This window comes from Monodelphis domestica, chromosome 3 (genome assembly GCF_027887165.1).
Source record: "Monodelphis domestica isolate mMonDom1 chromosome 3, mMonDom1.pri, whole genome shotgun sequence".
In the NCBI taxonomy this organism is placed as follows: Eukaryota; Metazoa; Chordata; class Mammalia; order Didelphimorphia; family Didelphidae; genus Monodelphis; species Monodelphis domestica.
The window spans coordinates 199,595,319-199,623,282 of record NC_077229.1 but is presented as its reverse complement, the minus strand read 5'-3'; the positions used below and the strand labels follow the sequence as shown (position 1 = coordinate 199,623,282).

General features: G+C 36.0%; 1 protein-coding gene across 1 annotated transcript in view; it reads right to left on the bottom strand.

The window, feature by feature from the left end:
- BMP6 (bone morphogenetic protein 6) overlaps positions 1–27,964 on the bottom strand; it is a 218,013-nt gene that overhangs the window by 64,418 nt on the left and 125,631 nt on the right. Inside the window, exon 2 of the mRNA XM_001367785.4 lies at positions 9,020–9,212. Coding sequence (XP_001367822.1) covers positions 9,020–9,212 — 193 coding nt within the window. The remainder of the gene's footprint in view (positions 1–9,019; positions 9,213–27,964) is intronic.

The window sequence follows — 27,964 nt, the reverse complement described above, 5'->3', positions numbered from 1 at the left end:
TCTCATGAAAATAGGCTCTCTATGCCTACCTTTCAAGTTGTTTTCCTCAAGAGAGCCCCCTCTCTCCATCTTGCTATTGGTTTTTGACACCTGTTGTTTTGAGATACTTTTTAAGTTTGTTTTGGAAGGATTGTCAGTGACAGTTTTTGCTGCTATTAAGCCACCATCTTCAGAATTTTTATTTCTGAATAATATTTGGAAGAAGATTATAAAAGGGGAAATTTCTCTTATTAGGAAGAAAAATGAAAATGAAAGAGAAATATATATGTGTGTGTATACATATATGTATATATGTTCTCTCTCTATATATATTATATATATGTATATATATATAATATATATATATACATATATATAAAAACACAGCCAACTTGGATTTAAAAGACTATGTAAAGAAGATGGAAGCAAGAGGAATTCACAGCATGAATAAAGAAGTATGACAATGTAGAGTTAGGAGTGACAACTTCAGGATGAGACTGGCAAGGCAAGCAAAGGACCAGAGAAAAAGATGTTTATAATTTAAAGTTTTATCAGGGTAATAAGGGGTATCTATGGTATAGGGGATAGAGAACCAACTTTAAAGTTAGAAATATCTGACTCATAGTAGTTGTTTAACCTTGGATAAGTGACTAATCAAAATTGCAAAGTAGGTGTCAGCTTGCATCTGTAGAGGGAGTTTATTCAATGGGAATTCTCTTAATTGATGAAATCACAGGCATGGGGGGAAATGGAGGAAAAGAGAAGGATTAAAATAGGGATAGGCTTGTGACTGAAAAAGGATTAGATGATGAATCAAAGTTGGGATCAATGACAGCTTGAAGACTTTATATTCTTCCTTGTAAAAATTAAATTATATCTCTAGTAACAAAAAGATTACATTTTATGAGGTTTATTAAGGATCATTAAAAGTCAAGGAATAAAGAAGATACAAAATAAAAACCAAATGCTCATGGCTGATTAGCCCATTTAAAATCCCCACACTTAGCTTACCACTATACTTGCTACATCTTTGCAAAGGAAGGAAGAGCACCTGGGAGGCCTTACTGCCAGTTAAATACCAATTGTGATCAGGACAATGTGGAGACTCAGGAAAGATTATAGGGAATTCTGGGAGATACCAAGGACTTCTGGGGATTTAAGTCTAGGGTTCAAAATCTCCATTTTTACATCCTTTAAAAAAATTCAATTGTCAATATCTGCCCTTCTCTAGTTCTGCAGTAACTGTTCTCATTCTATGCTATCTTTGTCAATGCTGGGCTTATCAATCATAGTTTACTAGTTCTTTTGGTATTTAAGGAGTTCAGCTGAGTCAAAAAAAACTTGAATTCATGAGTGAAATGAGCAGAACCAGGAGAACACTGTACACAGAAACTGATACATTGTGGCACAATCAAATATAATGGACTTCTCTACTAGTAGGAACTCAACGATCCAGGACAATCCAGAGGGACTTATGAGGTTAAGTGACTTGCCCAGGGTTACATAGCTAGCATGTGCCTGAGGTCAGATTTGAACAGATAGTTGCCCCTACCAACTAATTGTGAAAGAGCACAGTTTTATTTTCTTTTTTTTTAAACCCTTACCTTCCCTCTTGGAGCCAATACTGCGTATTGGTTCCAAGGCAGAAGAGTGATAAGGGCTAGGCAATGGGGGTCAAATGACTTGCCCAGGGTCACACAGCTAGGTAGGGTCTGAGGCCAAATTTGAACCTAGGACCTCCTGTCTCTAGGCCTGGCTCTCAATCCACTGAGCTACCCAGCTGCCCCCTTCTTCCCTTTTTTGATAGACCAGGTAACTAATCTGGAAGATTAGGGAAATGTAGAGATGGAGATGGCCAACATTTTCACCAAGTTGTAAAATACTTCAAGCCACTTTTACAGAAACAATAAGGCTATGTGGGCTAGATGACAGCACAGTGAGCTAGAATTAGCATTACTTGAATGACCAGATTTAAAGGCTACTACTATTGTATAATATATAATTCAACATTAAATCACAAGATGATCTCTAGAAAAGCATCTTAGGGAGCTGTTTGGGGGCCTCTCCTATTTAATAATTTCATTAATGTTTGGATATGTACATAGAAAAAAGCCTTATCAAATTTGCAGATGACACTAAGTTAGAAATAATAAGTAACATACTGGATGATAGTCAGTATCCAAGATGGGCTAAGACATTGGGTTGATCTATTAAGATAAATTTAATGGAGATAAATGTAAAGTCATGTAGTTGGGGTCTAAAACAGAGTTCACAGATGCCAAATGAGAGAGGCATGATTAGGCAAAAAGTTTATTCAGAAAAAGATCTGCAAATTCAATGTGTATCAACAGTTTGATATGGTAAGGAAAAAAAGTTATTACAATCTTGGACTGACTGAAAATAGGCAAAGCTCCTAGGAATAAATATATGATACTATAGTCTTGCTGCATTCTACCCTGATTAGAAAGTATCTAGAATATTGTATTTAGTTCTGAGCAACATGATTTAGAGGGTAATTGAAAGATTAGAGTCAAGAAGAGAACAAAAAGTAAGGGTCTCAATTAATTTTATGTGAGGATTGCTTGAGGGAACTGAACATATTTACCTGGAAATAGAAATAGTTCAGAGGGACTATACCAATTATATTCAAGTATTTGAAAAATTATCATATTCAGGATGTTTTAGATCTATTCTATTTGGCTCCAGAAGATAGAACTTGGAAGAACAGGGCTAAACAAAACAGATTTAATCTCTGCAAAGAAGAAAATTAAGCCTTGAGGTGGGAAGAAGCTTCTTGACAATTAGAACTCTCTAAAACTAGAATGGGCTTCCCCAGGACATAGTAGATTCCCCATACAGGAGATCTTCAAGTAAATGTAGAATGACCAGTTTCTTATATGTAGTTAGAAATAAAGATTATTGTTTAAGTATGAATTGGACTAGACAGTCTTGACTCCTTCTAATACTGTGATTCTATTATTTATGGCCCTCCATTAGTTTAAAAGATGACATACTTATTTGGTTTTCCTTCTAATGGCTCTTCCTTTGCTTTATCATCTTACAAACCCTTAAAGTAAGTGTTTCTCGAGGATCTATCTTTGGCTCTCTTCTACTCTTTCTTTCTTCACACTTTTATATCTATAACTTCAAGTATCACCTCTATGCAGATGATTGTGAAATCTCTACCTCCAGCCCCCAAAGCTCTAAATTCACCTCTCCAACTGCCTAAAAACAGCACTACCTAGATGCACTGGCATATCTCCCTCAATCTGTACTTTAACCTATTATTTTCCCAATAAAAACTTGTTATTCCTTCTGGCTTCATTACTTCCATCAGTAGTATTAAGATTTTCAGACTTCCATGTTGTAAATCTTGGCATTATCTTTGACTTTTCCTTTTCCGTTGACTCCTCTCTTCCTTTTCTTATATCCTAATAATTTCAAAACCTATCCATTCCATTTCCATGTAATTTCATCTCTCCTCTCTTTTGTTGCTGCTACCATCCTAATACAAATGCTCATTATATCTTACTAGCACATCTTCCTACATCTACCATATTCAGTATTTTAGTCTATTCTCTAAACCCCTGCCACACTAATTCTTCTGAAAAGTTCTAGTCATGTCATCCCTTTACCTAAAAATCTTCAGTGGCTCTCTTATTGAATAAAGTTTAGGCTCCTTTGTGTAGTATTTCAGGCACTCCAAAATGTATGACTATTTTCTTTTTCTATCCTAAACTTGTGACTATTTCTCTCTCTATATATTATATGTCCCAGACAAATTGTACTACTCTATGACCTATGCTTTTCTACCTCTGCCTTGGCTATAACTATTTCTTCTACCTGGTTTGTTCTCTCTCTCTCTCTCTCTCTCTCTCTCTCTCTCTCTCTCTCTCTCTCTCTCTCTCTCTCTTATCCTGCTGAATTTCTTTAGTTTTTTAAAGATCCAATTAAAATGCTACTACCAAGGTTCTATAAACTCTTGACAAAGGTATCCATTAACAAATAGTAATTGGATCAGAAAGAACTATTAAGGACACAATTACTACTGATGTGGCATTGTCAGTCCCTTAACCTATCACACAACTCAGTGCAAAAAATTCACCAGGTAAACATACAACAAAGTGGCTTACAAATGCCGACATTCAGGAAAAGCAACTAAGGAAGAACAAACTCTTCAAAGCTATGCTGTTCTGTCACAGAGAAATTCTACCTATCATTCTTGTTTTCCCTATAGCCAAAACAATCAACTCTGCAGGAACAGACTGAGGACTAATTTAGAAATATTAAACTAGTGGTTTAGGCTCCTCCTTCTCTTATATAGGCATCTCTTAAGGCTTCAGAATGCCCTTCTTATGTCTTAGCAACAATCACTGCCTTCCTATTACCACAGTTCAACTGCTGTACCACCTTAATGATGATCACAAAATATCTTCCCTTCTAAGACTCTTCCTTCCCAACTCTTAGAAGAGATATGTGGTCTTGCTGGCCTCCCTATATGATCCTAAACAGAACTGTTCTGCCCCACTGAAAGGGTACAGGCATCCTCACTTTGTTGGAAAATACATTAAATAACATCTCCAATAAGCTGTTCATTTTTATTACTCTTCCTCTTTACCCATTATTCAGAGCAACTGAAAACTGACACTATCTATGACTCAGAGCTTACATACCTAGATGTTTTGGGGGGGCCTTCCTTTCTATTTCTCAGAGGGCTACTTTGTGCTAAGGACTACTCTAATCATTCATATTATTACCTTTGTACCATCAGGTTCTAGCTAAGTCAGGCGTGCTTAAATATCCTGTTCCTTCTTTTCCCATGGTTTCTCATCTGTGATAAATCCCTGAACTTAAAGGTCTCCACTCTTTGAAGCTTCACCTTCAGACTCAAAGATTCTCAGTCCAACCTGTTAACCCCATAGATGTTGGTCAGCTCTAACCTATCTTCATATCTTATCAAGGCCAAATCTTATAACCCCTCACCAACTAGTGTAATGATTGAATTGTGAGGTGCTTCAAGGACTTCCACAAGGGCAATCTAGCAGAAGTGCATTACCCAGATGTCCAATTGAAGTTGGGATAGAATAATTTACCCACTGAGCAAGCCAGCAGAGCAACCCAGGTTAGCCATATATTGGGAAATCAAGATTTTCAACTCACCTCTTCTAGCCTATAGTCAGCTTTATCCTATTCTGATCTACACTTTGAAATCATCTCTTCATTCTATTTAACTCAGCCTTGGATGCTCAACACCTTCCCAACTCCCTCAGTCTCTTCTGCCCTCTGATTGTGGAGATAAAGGGCAGAGCACTAAACTTTTCCCAAAGCTAACCTTTTTAGAGGGCAGGATCTGAAATTTGCAGGTCACTTTTCACTTTCCATGTACACGTTTGCTTAGTTTGAACTCTTAAAGAATGAACTTGCCTCCATGCTGAGTACTGGTGTCTCTCTCACACTCTCTCTGTCTCTGTCTCTGTCTCTCTGTCTCTGTCTGTCTGTCTGTCTCTCTCTTTCTCTCTCTCTCTCTCTCTCTCACACACACACATACTCCAGTTGGGACTGCCTTTCTTTTTCTTATTTGTATCTCCAGAATATAGCACAGTGACTGACACTTAGCCTGTGTTTAATAAATGTTTATTGAATTGAACTTCAAATTCATATTTTAAAGCCAAGTCATAACATGCCTCATATTACTGACTCTGAGAAATTTGTCACTATTAGTTGTTGGGACAAGGTCTCTTGCCTTCTTTGTTGTATTCCCTTCTCTTGATTTCAAGCTCCCCATCTTCTTCCTATAATTTATGCAGTCAACTAATTGTATAAATATGTCAATTATACCTGCAAGGTTATTTAAAGATAGAGAATACTTCTTACAAGTATGAAATAGCTCAACTAGTGGGATTCAATCATGTATGTAAATAATCATCTCTTTCCATCTGTATACCTAATATATACAAAAGCATTCCATTTCCTGTAAGACTTTTCAAATATCATGAAACTGACATTTAAAACCTGGTAATCTCTCAGCAAGCAAATAACCTTCTCCTATAAAAGGAATTGTCCAATCTGGTTCCCATTCCCTTCCCATACAATTTTTCAAGAATGTAGAGTATCCTAATTGGGTTCATTGCAAGTTTTGGGGACTAGACTTATAAACTTCACATTGATCTAGGAAAACTAGTGTCTTTTGCTGTCCATGGAAACCATCAGAACTCCTGGGGTTAAGAAACTGGAGAAACTCTATAGACTATGGCTATTGACTACCCCACAACTTCTGGTATAGAAATACTCAGGAGAGCTGAGAAGAATTTAAAAGGCACTGTCAAGGGCACAGCTATCAAAAAACTCATGATATAGACTTCCTATTGCTAAGCCCTTTAGTGTATTGTGGGCTTATTGCTCAGGCAGCACTCTGAAGAATTTTCCAAGTACACATATAATACAATATAAAGAAATTCAAAGTCACATAAGAAGTTACTTAAGAATACAACTCACCAGAGCTTTATGGCTTTATTTTAAAGAGGTTTCACTTATCTCTCTTATTATTCCTTTTATCAATAGTCAGCTCTGCAGTCATGGTATAAGGACCAGCTTAGGAATACCAATCCAAAGGTTTGGGCCTGCAGACAGCCTCAGAGAAAAAGAGTAGCTGATGCCTTTGTTAATACTCTTGGGAGCAGCTTCTACTTTCTTGATTCCATGATTCAATTACCCCTCTTTCCTGATTTTGGTGATTCTAATCTCCAATTCTAAAATATTAATGTGTGCTATTTTACATCCACTAGAGTTCTACTCTGATATATCATCAGAATATATGGCAATGACCTGGAATTCTCAAAGATTCTCAAAAAAATCCTACCAAGTTGGAAAGATCTTAGAGAATGAGCCTTGTGAATGATGAGTCTTATTTCTGTGCCTGATGGTCTACCTATCTAAATTTAGAGCAGGACATTACCAGGTTGTCTGCACAATGGTGAGTTTTTCTTTTTCGCTACAACTTTCAAAGAAATTATTAAATTAAAGAGAGGCTATGATAGGCATCAATAGAAGGAATACGCACACAGATAAAATGATAGAGCTTTGAAATATGGAACTTTTTATATTATACTTTTCTTCATGTCATATCCCCCTATTCAACTGCTGGTTCCAAAAAGTCAAGAACCATGTCTTTTCATTTTTAATTTAATTTAATTTTTTTTAACAATTAGATATAACAAACTTACACACAATCTTTCTGAAGTTACATGATCTAAACTGTCTCCCCTATTCCTGGAGCTGGCAAGCAATTCGATCTGGTTCATACATGAACTACCATGCAAAACACATTTCTACATTAAAAACCATGTCTTAAGCTTTGTACCACCCTTAGGACATAGAATAATGCTTGACACATAAGACATTCAGAAATGCTTGCTGATTCAAACTGTATTATTATTTTTGTCATCATAATCATTTGTAAATTAATTTATTGTACTAATTCACAGTTATGATTTACATCAGGAAACAAAGCCTTGTTTAAAATCATATGAGAGTCTAAGCCTTAAACACTATAGAAGTGTTAAAGGAACTTCAAAAGTCATTGTTCTTTGTCTATGAACATCCAAAGGGCCTCTGTTTAGAAAACAAAACAATAAATTCCTAGCAGGTATCTAAATAGTCCCCTCTCCCCCCATCAGACTGATTTTGTTTCACTTTTATTCCAATGTCAGTGATGCTGATATTAGGTTATAATATCCTTATTTGAACATTCTACTCTGTACAACAATGTTCATGTACCTAGTGGTACCCTGGACTACCAAACAACCCACTAAATACTCAGCAAGATCCAAGGTTCAAGATTCTTTGTCAAAGTTACTATCTTGCTCTTCAGTATCCTCCAAGCTTGGGATAATTGTTAAAGACAAATTTCCAAAACATATTAGCTAACCAGGCAAACACTAGTCTTTTCTACATTCTGTGAAACACTCAGTTTGCATGGCTGACATCAAAGTAAATAGTCATATTGTTGGAGAAAATGCAAACATAATGAAATCACTGGTGGTGCTCTTGACATTAAGCTACTATGTAAATATATGAAAGGCTTTATTTTCCTAAGAAACACTATTTATGATTGCATCCAAGCAGGATATTTTTCCTTATAATTCTCTCTTGACTCCCTTCCAACCTGTCCAATCATTTTATGGCTGTTTTGTTTGAGATCTTCTGGTATAGACTCCAGAATATATTTTGAAGCAGCTGTGTTCTTTTCTTCCCCCTTGAGTAGTTAAATTTGATATTGTATCATATAATTTTTTATTAGGAACTTCAATACTTTGAACTTCGGCAACTTTACCAAGAGAAAAAAACAGAAAGAGAAAGACAAAGACAGAGAGATAGAGAAGATACAAATACTCACTAAACATTATTTACATTACTCCAAATTTTCTTCTAATCTCTATTAAAGAATATACATATATAAATATGTACATATATTTTTGTTTAGTTGTATTTCAAAGTAACTGATTTAAAAGGTGCCTGGCATCACTCTAGTACATAAGAAGAATGTAGGTAAATAGCACATTGGGTATTAGATTACCCGGCTTTCTGGATTGCTGCATTGTTTTAACATGGCAATGTTACATTCAGTTCTAATGTGGCATAGTTTATATTACATTAGTTTGGACTTGTTTTTAACAACACTCATGCCTTTGTGTTTGTTTTATCTTCCCTTTCCCTTACCCCCATAGGACTGTAGGGTAGGAAATAGCATAATCTGTTTCTTGCCTATCTCACCACAATGCCCCTCCTCAGGATGTGCACTTAGTAAATGCTAACTGACTGGCAGTTGGATTAAAACAGTCTGGAATGTGTCCCATTCAGCTATAACAAACTCAATTGCCAGCAAATTGCCTTTACAATGCCAGTCTAAAAAAATAGCACAACTTCATGTTTTACTCCTGAGCCCAGAATTACACTTATAACAAACTCACTCAGAGCCATACAATGAGAGAATGGGAATTGGGACAAGCCCCATCCCATGGGATGCCCTGGACCTTCATACCTGTGCTGGTGCTCCTGTAAGACTTGATAAATGCTGATAAGAAAAGTTTGGTTTTTAAATGTCCCCATGACACAATCCTTGTAGATTCGAAACTCAGCAGCAGTTACAGCCTCTCCCTCAGGAATCTGGGACAAGTTGAACTTGAATTCCTTGTGATGGCGTTGTCGAGGAGAGAATTCCTTGTCATATTCCACTATAAGATTAAACAAAAGAAAGTGATCGGCATTGTTACTTCACTAAACACCACATGAGAACCTTATTAAAGTTTTAGAGTTTCACCTAATTTTTGCCAATTCATCATACAGTTAGTAGGTTATCTAAAACATTTGCTTTTTCTTCTCCTACTGGGAAAGAGAAGAAGAAGAAGAGAAAGACAAATGATTTCTAAAATTCTTTGAGGCTCTAAATCTTATTGAAGTAGCCAGGTGATATTATAGGAGTGGTGTTCTTAGAATCTGGAAGAATTTGAGTTTAAATTCTTACTCAGATACTTATGAGGCTTTGTAACCTCTGGCAAGTCACTTGAACTTTCTGAGTCATTAAATTGGAAACTTCTTGAGGGCAGGGACTGTTCTTTGCCTCTTTTTGTACTCTAGTACTCAGCAGATGTTGTTCAGCCATTGCAATCTTGTCCAACTCTCTATGACTCCATTTGGGGTTTGCTTGCCAAAGATACTGGAATGGTTTGTCATTTCCTTCTCTAGCTCATTTAACAGATGAGGAAATAGAGGCAGAGTTAAGCGACTTGCCCAGGGTTATATAGTTAGTAAGTGTCTAAAGTCAGATTTGAGCTCAGGTCTTCCTGACTTTAGATCCCAGCACTCTATCTACTGCATCACTTAAAAATTGTTAAATGAATGAATAAGCCCCAGTTTCCTTCCCTGTAAAAAGGGGATAATAACAGCATCTACTTCACAGCACTGTTGTGAATAAGAGAGTATACACAAATAAAAGAATATATACACAACACTGTGCAAGCCTTGGATGATCATATAACTATTAGGCATTATTTTTGTTATTATTCTAGGAATTGATAAATTTTCTAGCACTTTAGGTTTCAAAAATCCTGGTATAATAATAAAACCCTTAAGGACAAAGACTTCTTTTTTTCTTCATATCCATAGAGCCTATCCCAGTACATTGCATACATTAGGTATTTAATTCATGTTTGTTGAATTGAATTAAATTGAAAAATTTTAAAAAGTTTTTGTAGAGGAAGTTTACATGGATTATCTATTACATCTTTCTACCCTCTGAATATAGATCATGGAGAACTGCCTGTAACTACAACTTTTCAGGAATGACTTTTCTGGGGGGTCTATGTGAAACCCTTTACCCGGGGAAAAATATCAAAGTGCAGGCATCCAGTGAACGAGCTTTGTAAAAAAGAACTGCCTATTTCCCACAATAAATCGTTAGTGTTGTCACTAGTGGTAAGAAACAGGCCTGCCCTGTTGTTCCCTTTCTTTCAGTCTTTATGGTAACCACAGCTAAATCTCAACACTAAATTAATCCTGTATGGCAGTATTTTCTTGGGGATTTGGGCTGGGAGAAATTTCAAATTATTCACCTGCCCTCACCCCCCCCCACCTCTTCCACTCAACTTGTATTTTTCTCCAACATTGTCAGAATAAAATGTAACAGACATAACTTTCAGTATCCTGAAACTTCAGCATGATATAAATGAGTAAAGCTGTGTAACCTAAAAGGCAAGGGGACTTTAATGAAGGACTTAAATGAAGTATGACCATAATGTGTTAAAATTATTTTATGCTAAATTGTTTTCTTTTTCTATCTCCCTCACTCTCAAATACTTGGAGTAGGAGGAGGTCTGTTTCAGTTTGATATGCAAAAGATCAAATAAGAGAACAGGGAAGACCAACTAAAGGAAAAATCACTTTACAGATCTAACAAGAGAGCAGTTTTTCTAATTAGTGACAGCCCTTGAAAAACAATATTGTTGAAGGGTTCACTCAAGGACATCCATCAGCACATAGCTATCATTTTTCCCTGGAGTTGATATGCCTTTTAAGTTTTATTTATCCTTTTCACTTAAAAGTGAAGAATATCTAATTCCCCTAATATACCTGGGGAAGAAAAAGCCAACAGTTCCATCACACCTATGGCAAAGTTTCATTATTAATTTTTATATTATCAACTGAGGACAGAGTCATGATGTTTCTTTGAGAGCTAACATTGAGGACCTGCAAAGGAATCTTTTAATCTCTTTAATAAATAGGAATAATTAGCAAGGTGAAGCAAAAAAATAAAAAAAGAGGTAGATACAAAGTACAAGTTAACTTGTAAGACTCCTTAAAATCTTCCTATTAGGGACCTGGTGAAAGTGTGAGGGTCCTATCAGTGAGCAAAAAAATATAGAAATAGAACTTGAAGCTACTCAGATCTTACCACTACTGGTAGCTTGTTACTATTAAGAGTATGATTAAACTAGGAATAATGGTTAATTTATAACTATAGAGTATTAGATAATTGTGGACTAAAAAAGTAAAAAGCATTATAGAGAAGCCTGGTAAACATTCACTAACAGATGGCAAGGCAATATAAGAGTGACGATTCCCAAGATTCAGCTGCTTTGAGGATGCAGTTGGACTTTACAGGCACTGGTCTTAAAATCACCTCTGCCAGCATGTTTCCCCATTTCTCCTTTATCAAAGATACATTTTTCTGATTTTTACTTTAAAGTACTTTTGCTTTATTCTACTTTTTCTGTTTATTCTTCTCTAGAATTCATTCAGAATCACTGTGCTTCCAACATGGGTGCTTCATCATATCCCCATGAGAATCTATCTTTATCCTTCTATTTCTGAATTTCTTCATTCCGTTTGACTATGGTATCCTCAACACCCTTCCCTATGACTCTTCTCTGATCAATGTTGGACTACCTTGCCTTATTTGCTTTCTGCATAAGATCTCAGCCACTGAATCACTTCCCTCTCATTGAAGTTCACTTAGAAAACTCCCCTTCCTTCCCCACCCTTTTGCCTACAATTGTATTTGTGCTGAGTATTTAGTAATTCCGTCTCATCAGGATGCTGTAAATAAATGAAATTATACTACAGTCAGTATGTGGATATGAAGATTTGGACTATAAGCAAAATAAGTTCTCTTGTTTTACCATATACCCTTTAAGCAATATGAGTCTGACTTCCTTAAACACCAGTTAAGTACATACATATATATATATATATATATATATATATATGCATATACATACATTTTTGATAGGAGATAATTGAGATGATTGTGCTCTTGGCTAACACATGTGATACTGGTTTAATGCAGTTTCTAGCACTTGGCACAGCTTAGTTGGTCAGTATATGGGAGTTCAGCAGCCATACATAGCTCAAGAAATCCTCTCTCCTCTTGAGTCAAAGACCATGTCTTTAATGATCGGTTTTCTTTTATTTAATAGTCCAATGCTAGCTCTCTTTAATGGTTCCCCTAAAGAATAAAATGCAGGTGACTAACTAGCTCCTCCAAACTTTTTTCTCTTTAAGTATTCTGTGAAAAAGGAATAGCTTTTTGTAGCCACTGAATAAAAACATGCAAAAGAACTATTGAAGAGTTTCTTGAACTGGGGTCTGTGAACTTATGTTTTTGTTTTTAATATTTTGATAACTATATTTCAATATAATTAGTCTTCTTTGATAATCTATATACTTGATTTCATGCCTTTATAAGCATTTTTCTGTGAAGGAGTCTATAGTCTTCATCAGACTGCCAAAAAGGTTCATGATACAACAGAGGTTAAGAACCACTGAAGTAGATAGACACTGTAATATAGTCTGGTCATCAAAGAAAAGAAACAGTGCAAGTAGAAATAGGACAAGAAATGACAAGAAAGAATGGAGCACTATTTAGGGAGACATGACTTACAACTCAAGAGGGAGTTTAAAACATTGATTTAAAAAAACCAAATAGTCATTAATTCCTTCTTGAAAAGTTAGGAATCTTAGGGACTTTTACCTTTTAAAATCATACCTAAGAACCTACATCTGAGACATTCTTTTTCTGTAGTTCTGTAGGCCCATTCTTGCAGCAATCTTTACACACAAAATACTTACACATAGTATCCTTGTTTCACCTACCATATAGCTCAGAGATAGGAGCAGGTAGTAGAGAAGCATTGAGATTAGCAGCAACAGTGAAGAGAATCATAGATACCATTCCCCCTAAAATAGCTGTCTTCTGGCTATTTTCTCCAGATAATAGCCTCAGACCCCATTTATAATAATCATAGTTACTTCCTCTTTTGCTTCTGCAAATGAAGTTTTAAATAATAATTTGAAATACACAGACTACTGGGAAAACTTGTGTCAAAATCTCCAAATTCTTCCCATCAAAACACTTACTGGGGAGGAAATATAATAGAGTATAAAGAGCTACAAAGCCTGAATTCTAATTCCAGATCTAATATTAACTGAATACAGGACCCTGAGCAAGTCCCTCACCTCTCTGATCTTATAAAATGAGTTAAATAATCTCTGAGACTATGACTTTCTTTAAAAGCATAAGAAAATGAACTAAAACTACTTTATTATTATCATCTCTGTGAAAAGACAGCCAAGAAAGGACCCAAGAGAGAAAGGAAGCAGGAAACAATGGGCATGAATAATCCACAAACTGGATAATCAGTTCCTGAATAATTGAGAGTTGGCTATTGGGCAATATTTTTCAGTTTGGGTGGCAGCTTGAAAAATAATAAATTCCAGTATTTCTCCACAGTGGACTTCTGACCATGACAAGGAAACTATTCAGTTTCAACTGAAAATTCAAGTTTTGAAAGCTAAAAGTAATTCACAGAGGCCAATTCCTTGTTGCAGTTCCCAGAATTACTCGGGATTCATCCTCCTATCTAATTACACTGCATCAGATGACCTATTATTCACAGCATAGACCAGGCGTGCCAAGCGCAGGGACATGTGGAGAGTTGTTTCTCATGCTTCCTTCCAACCTTTCCTAACTGTGAATTGGTTCAGGTTGGCCTGACCACTGAGAAGTGAAAGCCAATACTAATTTCTAATCTGAGGCATCTGTACACAACACTCCCCATCCTCAACAAAACTATAACCCAGTGATGATGGAAGAAGGAAAATGAATGTATTCCTGCCAATGGCTAGAACAAGCCTGGACCTGGATGGAACAACTGTTCTTAAGGCCCTTACCATATTGGCCAGAAAAATCCACAGAAGCAGATTCTTGAATGCATCCCTATCAGATGAAGAACAGCAGCAGTAAGCCATAATAGAAATAGGCTCCAGGTTATATTGTATAGCTATGCCCAAAGAAACTGTAATAATAAATTGGGCTAATGAACACCCTCAGGAATAACATTTATGCAAGAGTATGGTTTAAGCTCATATAAACTAGGAAAGAAAATGGTAGTCCCTTCTTTCAACTAGAATTGAGATTGACATCATCCCTAGAGTAGAAAGGAAAACTATCCACTAGGACCATTCTCACCATACATTTCTTTTTTTATGAGCCATTAACTCCTGCTGAGGTTTTTTTGACAGCTACTGTGCTTTATGTGTCCATTCCTATAGTTAGAGGACCATATGATTCTAGGCATTTACTTCAAAGGTCAATGTTTTTGTAATTCTAATAAATTTACTCAGAGTGCTTTATTTGGATGTATGATGGGGGGGGGGGTATGGGGGAGAAATGCCTATGGTGGACCTAATTGTGGGAAATCATAGTTTCTTATTCTCATCTTCCTAGTTTCTGATCCCCCTTCCTCCAAATAGTCATAGAAAGTACTTTGCAAATAAGATTCTGAATTCACTGGGATAAGTCCTAATCACTTTCTGGACTAATTCTTTAATCAATTTTATTTCTAAAATAAATTATTTTCCATCTGTCAGCCATATATGTCCTTAAGATAAGTAAGCTCAAAGTTGGCAGTTCTGAGGAGCTGGCAACTCTGAAAGTGGAATACATTCAAGTGTGATAGACTAATGGGATACATGTATTTACATTTTTATTTGGTTTCCATTAATTAATTAATTGCAGGGCGAAAATAAAATACATTTGTATTGAGGTAGAGGCTTGCAGCTTCTTCTTTCCTGCTTTCTGTATCCTTTAGTTAAACAGTCACACTAGACTTTTGGCTCTGCAGTAATTTCCATGTCAAATATGAGCTGATGGTTTCACTATAGGATTAAGTACCGGAAAACCGGGGCTGGAGGAGGAAACTCTTATCCAAGCATGGGGGTGGGGAAGTATCCAGAAGGAATAAAGGAAAAAGAAAAGTGAACAGCCAAAAGTTTCTTAATTGTTCTCTTTTCCTCCTCTGATTTAAAACATTATTCTTTATTATTGGTATAGTACCAGAAAGCACATTTTTTCTTCAGTGATTTACTTTATTTTCCTCAGAACAAAATGGAGTGAGTATCTAAGTGTTCAGTTACCGATTTGCCTCTAGATTTAGTTCAGGCTAAACCATTCACTTAAAATTTCCCTAAAACAGGGTGTGGGGCATGGTGGGTGGTTCCCCTTGCCCCCCACACACACACTGCCCAATTGCCCCCCTCTCCATTTCACCAGATCCTTAGTCTTTCTGGTCCTTAAATCAGAGAATAATGTCACTGGGAAATAGGTCTTTTTTCCTTGTTTTTTTTTTACAGGTTTTGAGGCAGCAGCCAGTAAATGTATAAAGATCCGTGGAATGTGGCAGGAGATATTTACCACTAGTTTTCACCATCACAGGGGAATAAATCATTTGGTTGCTCTTTGGGGCACATACTGCAGTGTCACTGAGGTTAAGTAAAGTCCTAAGTCACAATTTGTAAAGCACAGGTGAAGAACAGGCATATCAGGAGGTAGAATGACTATCTCACAGAAGGGCACCATCAAGTCATGAAGGGTCTCCTGTAGTTCTTGAACCAAATGTTATAGAAGAAAAGGCAACTACCTGGATTTCTTTCAATCATTCAGCCTTAAATAATAGTAGCTGCTATTTATGTAACATTTTTAAAATTGGGAAAACAATTTTCATTAAAGCCTCACAACTCCATGAAATAAGTACTGTAGGAATAGAGGACCCATCTTAAAAATGAACAAATTCATATAGGGGTGGAGAGACTTGCCTATGGTCACAAAACTAATAAATATCAGAGGCAGAATTCAAATTTATACATTCCAACCACTGATAACATTGTTCTCTTAAATATGCTTTTGTGGTCATTTAGTCATTTCTGTTGTGTATGACTCTTCACAACCCCATTTGGTGTTTTCTTGGCAAAGATACTAGAGTGGTTTGCCATTTCCTTCTCCCACTCATTTTATAGATGAAGAAATGGAGGCAATTACTGTTAAGTGATAATTTGTCCAGGGTCTCACAGCTAGTATGTGTCTGAGGTCACATTTGAACTTACATTAAAGAGTCTTCTGGCCTCCAGGCCTGGTACTCTATCCATTGCACCTTCAAGTTGCCCCTTCTACTACACTACATTGCCTCTAATAGGAAAGAAGGCATGGAGTTTTCATTTGCTCCATGGAACCAGTGCATTGCCTTTCCTTCCACTGTCCTCAAGGCAGGTAGTCATTTTTACAAGTGCACATTTGGATACAGTTTTTGTATTACATTTTAATTTGCTGGCATTTGGAACCTTTCCTTTCCTTTTATGTCACTATCAGACATTAAAGATAACTAGAAAGATCTCAGAATTTTTCATGGATCACAGGGAGAATACATATAAACACAAAAGATATATAATCCCTCAAACTTGCTTTAGCCATTAACTTCAAAATCTCTACCTCCTCCAATTCTACCAAATATTCTACCAAAGTCTAATACTAGCAACAAAACTGACTGTCTTAAATTTCACCTGTCCTTTAAGTTATTCCTCATTCTTTTGGTGGAATACTTAAGGAAGTAAGCAGTAAGAGAGGGTGAGAAATAACAGTACTCTAATAGTCCACTGAATTAACAGCCCTTGAATAAGCATTTTTAAATATGATCATATTTTGGTTCCACAAGAAAGTATATCAGGGTAAATGCCATTCATTCAAGGAAATGAGAAAGACAGAGAGAAAGAGAAAAATAAGCTTGAAGTATTTGAATTAGATTAGAGTTGGGAGTTGAGTCAAGGGAAGAAAACTGAAAAGAATATTGGCATCATTCCCCCTAAATCATTGACATCACTCTCCCACTCTTTTGAGTGATATAGGAGGAACTTCTATTCCCTTCACTCCATTGGAGTCTGGATTCAACCTTTCTAGTTCATGTTGTTGCTGGGTCCAACTTTTTGTGATCTTATTTGGGGTTTTCTTGGCAAAAATATCAGAGTGGTTTTCCATTTCCTTCTCCAGCTCATTTTATAGATTATTTCCCTCTGAGATTATTCCCAATTTATCTTTTATCTATCTTGTTATACATAGTTGTTGGCATATTGTCTCCCCCATTAGACTGTGGGCAAACAAGAGAGGGAGTCACACAGACAGTAAGGGTCCAGACACTCTATCTATATGTATCCCCAGCTGCCCAGTTCATGCCTAGTAATGACCTTTCCTCAAAAAAGGTTATTTAGCTTAGTTCAAAGAATCTAGGGAGATTCAGAGCTATGAGCTACCATGTGTAGATGCTAAGGGTTAACATTTCATGATATAGTGTGCCTATCTTTGGTCCTCATCTCTTCTTATTCATTTCAAGTCAAATTGAGAAGAATTTAATAAGCACCTACTATGTGCCAAGCAAGAAAAGCAAAAAAATCCACTCGCTTCTCTCAAGGAGTTCACAGATTGGGAATAATCTCAGAGGGAAATCATCAAATAGCATTAAAGAGGATATTTTCATTCTTTAGATCCTGGCAAATTTACTTTCTCCTACCTCAATCTTAGCATACCCCAAATATTTTCTTTCCCCTACAAATCTATTCTTTCTCATATACATGTTTGTTTTTCTTATTTAAATGTTTTTCTTGGTTTCTGTTTCTAACCACTTCTCTGTAGTACTAGCATTCATTCAGTTTGTAACCTTAGTGTAACCTTTAACTTTCCTTCTTCTCTCTTTGTATCTAGTCAGTTTACAGGTCCTGCCAAATTCTTTCTTGAAACATCTTTTTGCATTTGTCCCTTCTTCTCTATTCCCATTCCCATCTCCTTTTGAATGGGTGGGGAGGCAGAAAGTCTGAGTTCCAATTCCTATTTTCGCTGCTTTGGGCAAGGTCCTTAACCTCTCTGGGCCTCAGTTTTCAAACCTATTAAATGGAGATGTAGGGTTGTTATATAGTTCAAATTTTAAAAAAATGTTTATGAGGGTCTTTTGGAAGTTATAAAAGGCTACAAAGATCAAAGTATTATTCTCCCATTTCTTTCATCTGCCAAAGAATGAGACAATCAATTCAACAAAATATGTTATCACAGGACTACCATGACCCAAGGAAGAGAAGTCTGAAACCTTTCCATAGATCTCTTGTAATGGTGAATGTCATAAATCCTCACCCCAAGAATGCCCACTAGGATGATGGTAAGAAAGAAAACCAGAGGACAAAGGGGAGATAAATTATGAGAGCAGATCAGAGCAATAAGTACCGGATATGATGCTCTACAGTCCCTATTTTAGATATTCTACTTATTTAAATTATTCTATTGACATTGATTCTATTCTTAAGAAAGGCTGGAAGTAGTCACCCTAATGCACATACAAAGTACAGTATATAGAGAGAGAGCTTTAAAAAATTAGTCAAACCCAGTTTGAGTTCTGAAGCTGCTCAGTGGTCTCTAGAACTAAATGGAACCATGAAATGGAAGTTAAGTCTTGAGATTTCATCAACTCTCCAACCTTTCTGAATTCAGGTATTGATGACTTATGTAATTCAGACATTTGTAATGTACACCATTTTCTTTGTAGTGTGTACTCTTGAAGTATTATTTTGTGTTGTCATTCTCAGAGTTGTGATAACATTTAAGGAAGGAAAAACATTTTTCAAAGGTGGTAAGAAAAAGGAGACAGCATGGGATTAGATAGAACATAAGTGATGTAAGAGGAGGAAAGGTTTCAGCAAGGCAGAACAGAAGACTGAGAACTAGGGCGGGATAGGGTCAGGAAGAGAAGAAGGATTTTTTCACATGCAGAGGCTGAAAATAAAACCCAATAGAAATAGGTCAGTTAAACAACAGTTTCAGGCTGTGCTCTGGTGAAAGATGGTACAGTAGGGAGTTACACTCTCAGTGTTAGGGAAATAACAGAAGCAAAATGGAAATAAACTAAACACAAAGAGAAGGGAAAAGAAAGGAGGTGCTTTGACTCCTACAGATTGTCTCTTATTTTAAATGTCAAACAAAGTTCTTGATAACATTCTCTTCATAGGCCAGAGCAAGATTCAGTTAACTTTCAATTAAATATCTTAAAGTCAACTAGGAGCAGTATGGATAATTGACATTCATAAGTAATCTAAAACCTTGTTTGAACCTCAAACTTCTTCATTAACTTTTTTTTTCTAAAACTACTAACAAGAATTTAACTGACTGATTTGAATTTGAGTTCTTCCCTTCTCTCAAAGAAAGAGACAATGAACAACAAAAAGGCTAGAAGAAAGGCTAATGGGTCAAAGTAAGAGGCTACTAATTTGCCAGACTCTATGCTAAGCACTGAGAACACCAAGAATGGGAAAAATAAAAAGTCAGTCTCAGTTCTCAAAGAACTCATAGTCTAAGGGGGAGGACAGCATATGAACAGCTATGTACAAAAATATAGATAGAGAATATAATGGAGACCATCTCAGAAGGAAGGGTCTAAGATCAAAAAAGGCTGGGAAAGACTTTCAGGAATTAAAAGTTCGATAATAAGTCCCTGTATACTTAAAAACTCATTCATTCTTTTACAAACATTTATTTAGCTTCCCTTACATTTAGCCAATCTCAAACATTTATTTAGCTTCCATATTCAAAGCCCTATGGATAATTCTCAGTGTCTACACTCAAGTAGTTTTAATATAACAGAAGAGATAAGACATATATAAATAAACATGCAACATAGGAGTGTTAAATGAATTCTATGAAGCATAAAAAGATAAGATTTCAATAGAATGAATGAATGAATGAATCTAGAAAAATTAATTTAATGCTATGTGTCAAGTTTTACACTTAAGTTCAGAAATCAAATGCATAAGCAAAGGATGGTGTAGGCATCACCAAACACTTCATAAGAAAGAAGAAAATGGAGGTTTTAGTTGAATTATAAGCATATTATAAGTTGATAATATGATGTAAATGCCAAAAAGCTTATGTAATCTTCAGGTACCATTACTAGCCTCATGGTATACAGACTAGGGAAGTGGTAGTCCCTTTAAATTCTCAAACAGATCAAATATTTTTATTTCTACAGTACAGAAGTGAGATTGACAAGTTCCTTGAAAAAGTTCTGGTTAAATAGACTTGAAATGCAATTCTAAAAACAAAGTTTATCTGATTAGCCTGGCTAAATACAGAGATATTGGTCTCTAATAAGATTTTATTATTCTGTCTGTGTCGAGATATAATAAATTCCATGTGTGCCACAGGCAGAGGAGAGGGGCCCTATCACTGTCTTAGTTATATGCTTCGCCTAACTGCTTAGCAAGTGATTGCATTAGCCTTTGGGGTTGCTTTATCACCCTACTGATCTATATTAAGATTGTACACTACAGGTCCTGATTTATTTTGCAGAATAACTTCATCTGTATCTAGTCACTCCTCTGCCATCTTGAACTTGTGAAACGAACATGTTAAACTGAGATATAAGATTTTACAGTTAGATCTATTGTATTTCCTCACTTCATATACGGACTGGCTAGCCTGCTGAGTTCTCTTTAGATCCTGAATCTGTCATCTAATGTTTTAACTATTTGCCTAGCTTTGAGTCAATTGAAAGTTTGATAAATATACCATCTATGTTTTTATGCCAAGCTGTTTTCTGACTTGAAAACTTATTCTTAAAATAAAATGTTTCTAGAAATGTTACTGGACAAATTTTTATTTAAAAAATAATTGCTATAGGTGACTCAAATAGAAAGAAAGATGTTGGATCTAGGTATGCAAGAGGTAGTATAAAATATGCTATCGTGAAATGGGCAATCAAAAAAAGGACATGGGCTGGTTATGGAGCAAGAATAAAGGATAAGCATGATTCAGACTGAACTAAAGAGTATTTTTCTGTAGAACCCTCCTAACTTTCCCACTCTAAGTCCTTAAGAGGAAATAGTATACTCAATAACTTTAGGAAATCTGCCAGTGTTAAATCTTCTGGACACCTTTCCCAAGCACTACCTTCAGAGGTGCTTCCTAACCTCATTCCCTGGTTTTACATATACATGCATATATATATATATCTTCATAGCAACAGTGTGATAACTGTGGAAAGGAAAATTGAGATTGAGAAGCCATCATTTGGAATGTGCTAGGAGGAGGAGCAGCAGTTAGAGCAGGAGAAGAGGCTTGTGGGAGAAATAGCTGAAAAGAAAGGCCTTTGCCCTCTGAACTCTGGTGAGAGAGGAGCTAGGACCTGAGCTCAAGATCCCAGCCTGTGGTGACAAAGACTTGCCTACATTTCCCTTACCCTGAAGAGAGAATATTCCTGATATCTTGAGATCATCAACTAAAGGAAGAAAAGAACAACAACTGTAGCTTAAAGGGGCTGATCCCTTAAACTTCATGGGGTCACCCTGAAGACCCTTTCCATCACTTGAGCGTCCCAAGAAGGACACTTGCCTTCTGTTTAGTTTAGGATAGTGACAGTGATTAGAGAGAAAGGAGAAAGAGAAGCTGAGGCTGAGCCATTTGGCTCAGCTGAAGTAGGACAAAGACAATCTGTAGGGTCTCCTATTCCCACAAACCTATCCCCTCCCTTTTGATTACTTGAACTATTAAACAACTTTATATTGAAGAAACTTGCAGTCAAATTCAAATTAAAGAAGAACTAAGAAAGAGAGGGTGATGGGCTAGGCTAACCCTTTAGCCTTGGCTAAACAACAAAAGTCAACAGGGACAGTCAGCCTGCCAGACAAGTGGGACTTCTGGGGCTTCAAATACCAGATAAGCTTTGAGAGAAATAAACGCCATTATTCCCCAGAAGTCTACTCATTGAGACACTGCCCCTGTTCATCCTGCCTTAATTCAGCTCAGGGGTACCTTACTTGTGGGTAGAAGTGTGAGGGAAAGGGAGAATTACAAAGATTGTCTCAGTCACAGTGGTTATATCTCCCTTTACCTCACCAGCCATCCTTATTCCCTCTGTCTCTTCACCTCCTCCATTCCCTGTTACAACCCTTCCTTATTCCCTTTCCCAAAATCCTTATGTAACTTAAAGGAACATACCTAGATGACAGAGTCCTACTTATAAAAAAAATAAATACAGAAATGGATAGCAATATAGGATGTTTTTTTTATTTTTTTAGGCTGGCAGGGTTCTTACCTATCACTTATCCTTATTATATGTATAAGGAAAACAAATCCCTACGAGGTTAAATGGACTGTGGACAAGACATTTAAATGCAAACAAGGGGTTATATTTGATTTTCTAAAACTGTCCCAGACTTGGATAACACTTTTCCAATTGTTTAGTCTCAATCCTGTCTACCAGTTGTGTGAAAAGGGATCCCTACCCTTTGCCTATTTTGAGTTAATGCACCTTTTGATTGAATCAACAAAAGCTTGAACTAGGTGGAGGAGCTCAAAAACCACTTAGAGAATTCACACCCTTAGAAATTCTATTAATCAGGAAACTGTGAACCTTTTGAAGAGAAATTGACCTTCAGAGGATGACCTTTAGAGGTCTTTGATAAGAGTTGACACCTTCAGAGGATGAGAGGTGTGAATCCCAAAGACAATGCCTCTTAGGCAGTGCTAGACAATTTGGAAACAGTGATTGGCCCTTGTGAAAGGGGGAAGGGACAAGGAGCTGCTATAAAAGGCCCTGAATTTCTGGGGCTAGGGAAGTCAATTCCAAGAAGGAAGTAAACTTCAAGAAGGAAGTCAGCTTATGGAAGAAGGTTGGCCTCAGGAGTCACCTTCAGCTCAAGTCATCATCTCAACTTTGAGCAATAGTGATTTGAACTGGCAATCACAATTATTATTTATAATATTCATATATTTTAGTCAAAGGGGGTATAATTTACTTAGGAGTCAGAAAAGTTGAGAGATAATTACGATTTTCAGATTTGGCAAAAGGTTTTGTCTAGGAGTAAAGATGGCTTTTATATTGTGTATCGATGACATTTTCAAATAGACCTGGCTGGGACAATGCTATGTAAGAGCTATCTATACTAAAATATACTTTTTTTTTTTGTGGGGAGAAGGGATAGATGAAACAATATGAATGAAATGCAAGTCAAGATGTACTGCTACCAGCATGATCTTGAGATTTTCTATTCATGGAAAACATTTTTCTTTAAAGTAATTGACCTGTTAAGTCAGTGAAAGTTACCACATCACATTTGCTTATTTCCCAAATCATTACCAAACTGAATTGGATTGGAATTAGTGAGTCAAAGATAAAAATGTTTGTACCCTGCTACCAGTTCTCTAAACCCTCTAGTATAATCTTAAAAAAATAAACAAGAAGAAAACTTTAAAGAAAACCTAACTCACCAGAATCATAAAAACTCGTTTTTACAATAAAATATTCCCAGCTGGCTAGAATCAGAGCTGGAATGCATCTGCCATCTCACAAAATGATTGGACAATGTATTTCAATTTAGGATAATTTTACTAAGAAAGATATGCAGCTTCTGCTTTAGTTGAGCCTTGCTATTCCCTTGACTCTAATAGGGAAATGGAAAAATAACATTTTGAGATTGAAAGACAATCTTCATTTGGATGCTGAATTGTGGAATAAAATTGCAATTGGAAAAAGAAATGCATAGTTAGTTAAATGAAACTCAAAAGGTTTTCCAGAACAGATTCATAGTTCAAATAACTGATGTAATTTCATTATATAGAATTGTTGGTTGATTATAACAATAATATCTCCAGGCAGAAAAGGGCAATCCTTTCCAAGTTAGTTCATTGTTTTTTTTCTTTTTTTCTTTTTTCTTTTCTTTTCTTTTTTTTTAGCACCACAAATCAGATCTTGCATTCTAAATTTGAATGAAAATAATGGAAGTAACATGCATTTAATCCTGAAACATTAGCATGTAAATTGACCTAGATGAACTCTGGTTCCATAATGGTGATTGATAAGACAGATAATAGAGTAGATAGGTAATGATATCCTGCACATTCAAGCTTCAGTTTCATCTGGATCATTTTCACCAGCTGGATCTCTAGGATGAAACTGTAAATAAGTGACCTCGACAGGATATCCAGATCAAGAAAATTTCCTCACAGCCTGTGTGACATTCAGATTAGTGTTATCCTTTACACAGGCAGTATGATTCAATTTAATTAAATAAAAAATTGCTGAATTTATTCAAATGAAACTATTTGTACAGAGTACCATGCTACGAGCTGTGGAGGCTACAAAAATGAATAGTATGTGATGAAGTCTTGTTCTCATGGACTTTATTGCTCTCTGATGTAATAAAACTTGTACACCAATAACCTGTCAAGTAAGGAAGACAATGCATGCTAGAGAATGACTATAAACACAACAGTATTAAAGGTCAAATGATGAAGGGATGAAAGGAGGTTTCACAAAGGAGAAATAATCTGTACCTTAAATGATGGGTAGGATTTCAATGGATGTTTCTATAGAGGGAACAGCTAGGTTGGACAGTGGATAAAGCCCTAGACCTGGAGTCAGGAAGACACCTTCCTGAGTTAAAATCCAGCCTTAGACACTTTCTAGCTGTGTCATGCTGGGCAAATCATTTAACCCTGCTTGTCTCAGTTTCTTCATCTGCAAAATAAAGTGGAGAAGGAAATGGCAAACCACTCCAGTATCTTTCCCAAGAAAACCTCAAGGACAAAAGTCCTTAGGGTCACAAAAATGGCTAAACAACAAAATATATGTGCATGTATTATTTCATCTCACATGCCAGACAGATTTTCCCTTCACCTCTCTTCTTTTCCAACTAATTCTTATAATTCACTCTTGTCATTATTGCTCTTGTTTTTCTTCTAATTATTCATATCCTTTTATCTTGCCCAGGGTTGGTCATAGTATATCCCCTTTCAGATCTGAAAAGAACTGTCTGCCAACTCCATTTGTTTATTTATGCTTCTCATAGAAGGCAATAATTATCTCACCAAGAACTTTACTTTTGCCCAGTCTTCATAGACTTTCCCTTTCCCAAGGTTATTAAGTGTTTTTTAGTCTTAAGTTCATAGCCTAGGTGTCTTATAAAGTCATTCTGTGAGCTATTTGTCTACATTAGAGGTTAGGTTGTTCCAGCTCCTGCTCATTCTGCTTACAAGGGACATAGGACTGGAAGAGTTTAATACTAAGTATTTGTTTCAGGGTGTCCTTTGAGAATGTTTCATTGTCTGTAGCTATTAACAAAGAAAGCTACACGTTCTCCCCCTTGGGGGTGTGGGCTGGAGCAGCTAAATTATAACTGTACACTGTTTATTGCAAAGTGAACATCTAAAAAAATGTCTGTTTGCCTGCTACAATAAAGGACTTTCTCCAGCTAGTATGAAGAAAATGAGTTGAAAATGTGTGACTTACATAAAAATGTCAGTTACTGCCTCCAGCTGCTAGCAAGTTTGGAAAACTCTCCAAATTAGTAAGGCAAGTGCTGAAATCTTCTGAGTGGTGGCAGGAGGATTAATACCATGATTCTGGAAAGGATGCTACAATAAATTTTGTTTTCCTCCCAAACACAATAGCAGCTTCTTTACACATTGCCAGGTATAAAATGCCTTTGAGAGAAAAGCAAAAACAACCTTGCTACAGAGACAGAGACAAAAGCAGGCCAGTAAGAGAAAAGAAGTTTGCTTTTTTTAAAACCTGTATGAAGACTTCTGTTTACACTTGTGCAGTGATCAAAACTAGAAGGAATAATTGTGCAATCCATTGAAATTCTTGGTCCTTTCTTGAGAAAAATAAGCATAGAAATTAGTCTAAATCATAGATTTTTTTCTACATTATGTCATTTAAAATTTTCCAATTACAAATTTGTCCAAAGACTTATGTGTGGATATGGGGACAAGTTATATATACACATAATGAATATATATGTACATATATATTCTTTATAATTAAGCACATTGATAATAATGCATTTGGAATGAGCTTTTCTAGCTAAATTTAATTTTCTGCCTAATTGATGTTTAAGTCAAAAACTCATTCATTTTAACTCTAAAATGCATAAGGCTATTTTTCTGTCTTTTAAAGAAAAATATGCTGAAGCTAATTAAATCTTTCTTTGGTAAAGAAATATATTTCAGTATCTAAACATCTATTCTCATTGTAATGGACTATAAATGCTATGTAAATGTAGGAAATGTATACTGAAGCAAGGAACTGCCCTGGAAGTTTTGATTTTTTAAAACTAAATCCTTCAATAGTGAAGGTGAGGCAAAATCCTTTTTACTGAATATCATGAGTTTGTACATAATGAAGAGACTCTGTGTCCTTAGAGAAAAGCATCACATTTCTCGTTCTTAGTTGAAATTAGCTCTCTGCCAACATAGTATGATTATACAATAAATACATACATATATATGGGTTAAAAGCTGTAAATTCTCAATAGGAGCAGTTAATTCATGGGAAGAAGAGTTAAAAAGACAAATGAGGGAATAAGGATTAAACATAATTACAGTTACTGTCCTTTTTATATAGCAATACTATGTTCGTAAGATTAAACAGTATCGACTTTATTTGTTTGAAGAAATAAAACATAATTTTTCAGAACAAAAAGTCAATCCCTAGAAACAAATTATGACTATGCTACTTCTGTTGATCCTGGAATTTGGGCCTTATTCGTATATTTGAGGAAGAATCTCTCCAACACTGCCTTAAAAGGTGGCATTGTATAGTCCTAACAATTGGAGGGAATAAACAGAAAACTTCTGTTTATGCTGTGTTTTGGGAATAAAACTTCCATTTGACATCAGGTATAGAAAGCATCAATATGAGCACTCTATATCAATATTTCATGTGAGTTTTCACTCCACCAAACCTCACTGCAAACCTTTTACACTTCTATAAATAAAATCTTATATACTTCTATGGTCAAAGTAAAATTTCTCATCTGACAGCAATCCTCATGTGGTAAGTTTCCTCAGACATAGTTAGGATGATCCTTAGATGATAGACATATGGTCTGTCAGCAGGCTTGTACTTGAAGCCTTTCCAGCTTGTGAACACTTGCCAGAAGTTGGCCTCTATTGGCAGAATCTTCAAGAAACCAGGGTCACCTCCACATTACTCTGAGGTATTAGAATAGAGTGGATGGAGAATTGTTTTTCTATTTTGTTTGATTAATTAACTGATTAATATGATTTCTTTTCAACATTCATCTATTATGATGTATAGAGGTGTGATCTGAGTAAATGGATAGTGTGACTACACTAACAATTTATAGATCCTTGAAGTATTGAAGGAAGCATTGTTTTTTGCAAATGAATAATATTTCAGTGACAATATGAGCTTAAAAGGCTAGGGAACCTACCCACCACTCATAACATTGCTTCTATGTAGAAATTGGTCTTGAGTTCCAAATAACTGAATTTCTCTTGACCCTGTTGAGCGCGCATTTAACAAACATTTATTTTATTAAGCAGCAGCTATGTAGGATACACATACTAATCACAAAGGATACAAACTTAAATACTCATATTGTGGTGAATATTTATCTAGCACTTTAAGATTTGTAGAGCATTATTTATATTAGTGCCTTACCAGGTGAAATCTAAAACACTATCAGAAGTGAATAGTGGGGGCAGCTAGGTGGCTCAGTGGATTGAAAGCCAGGCCAAAAGACTGGAAGTCCTGGGTTCAAATTTAACCTCAAGTACTTCTAGAGATATGACCCTGGGGAAGTCTCTTCAGCCCAGTTT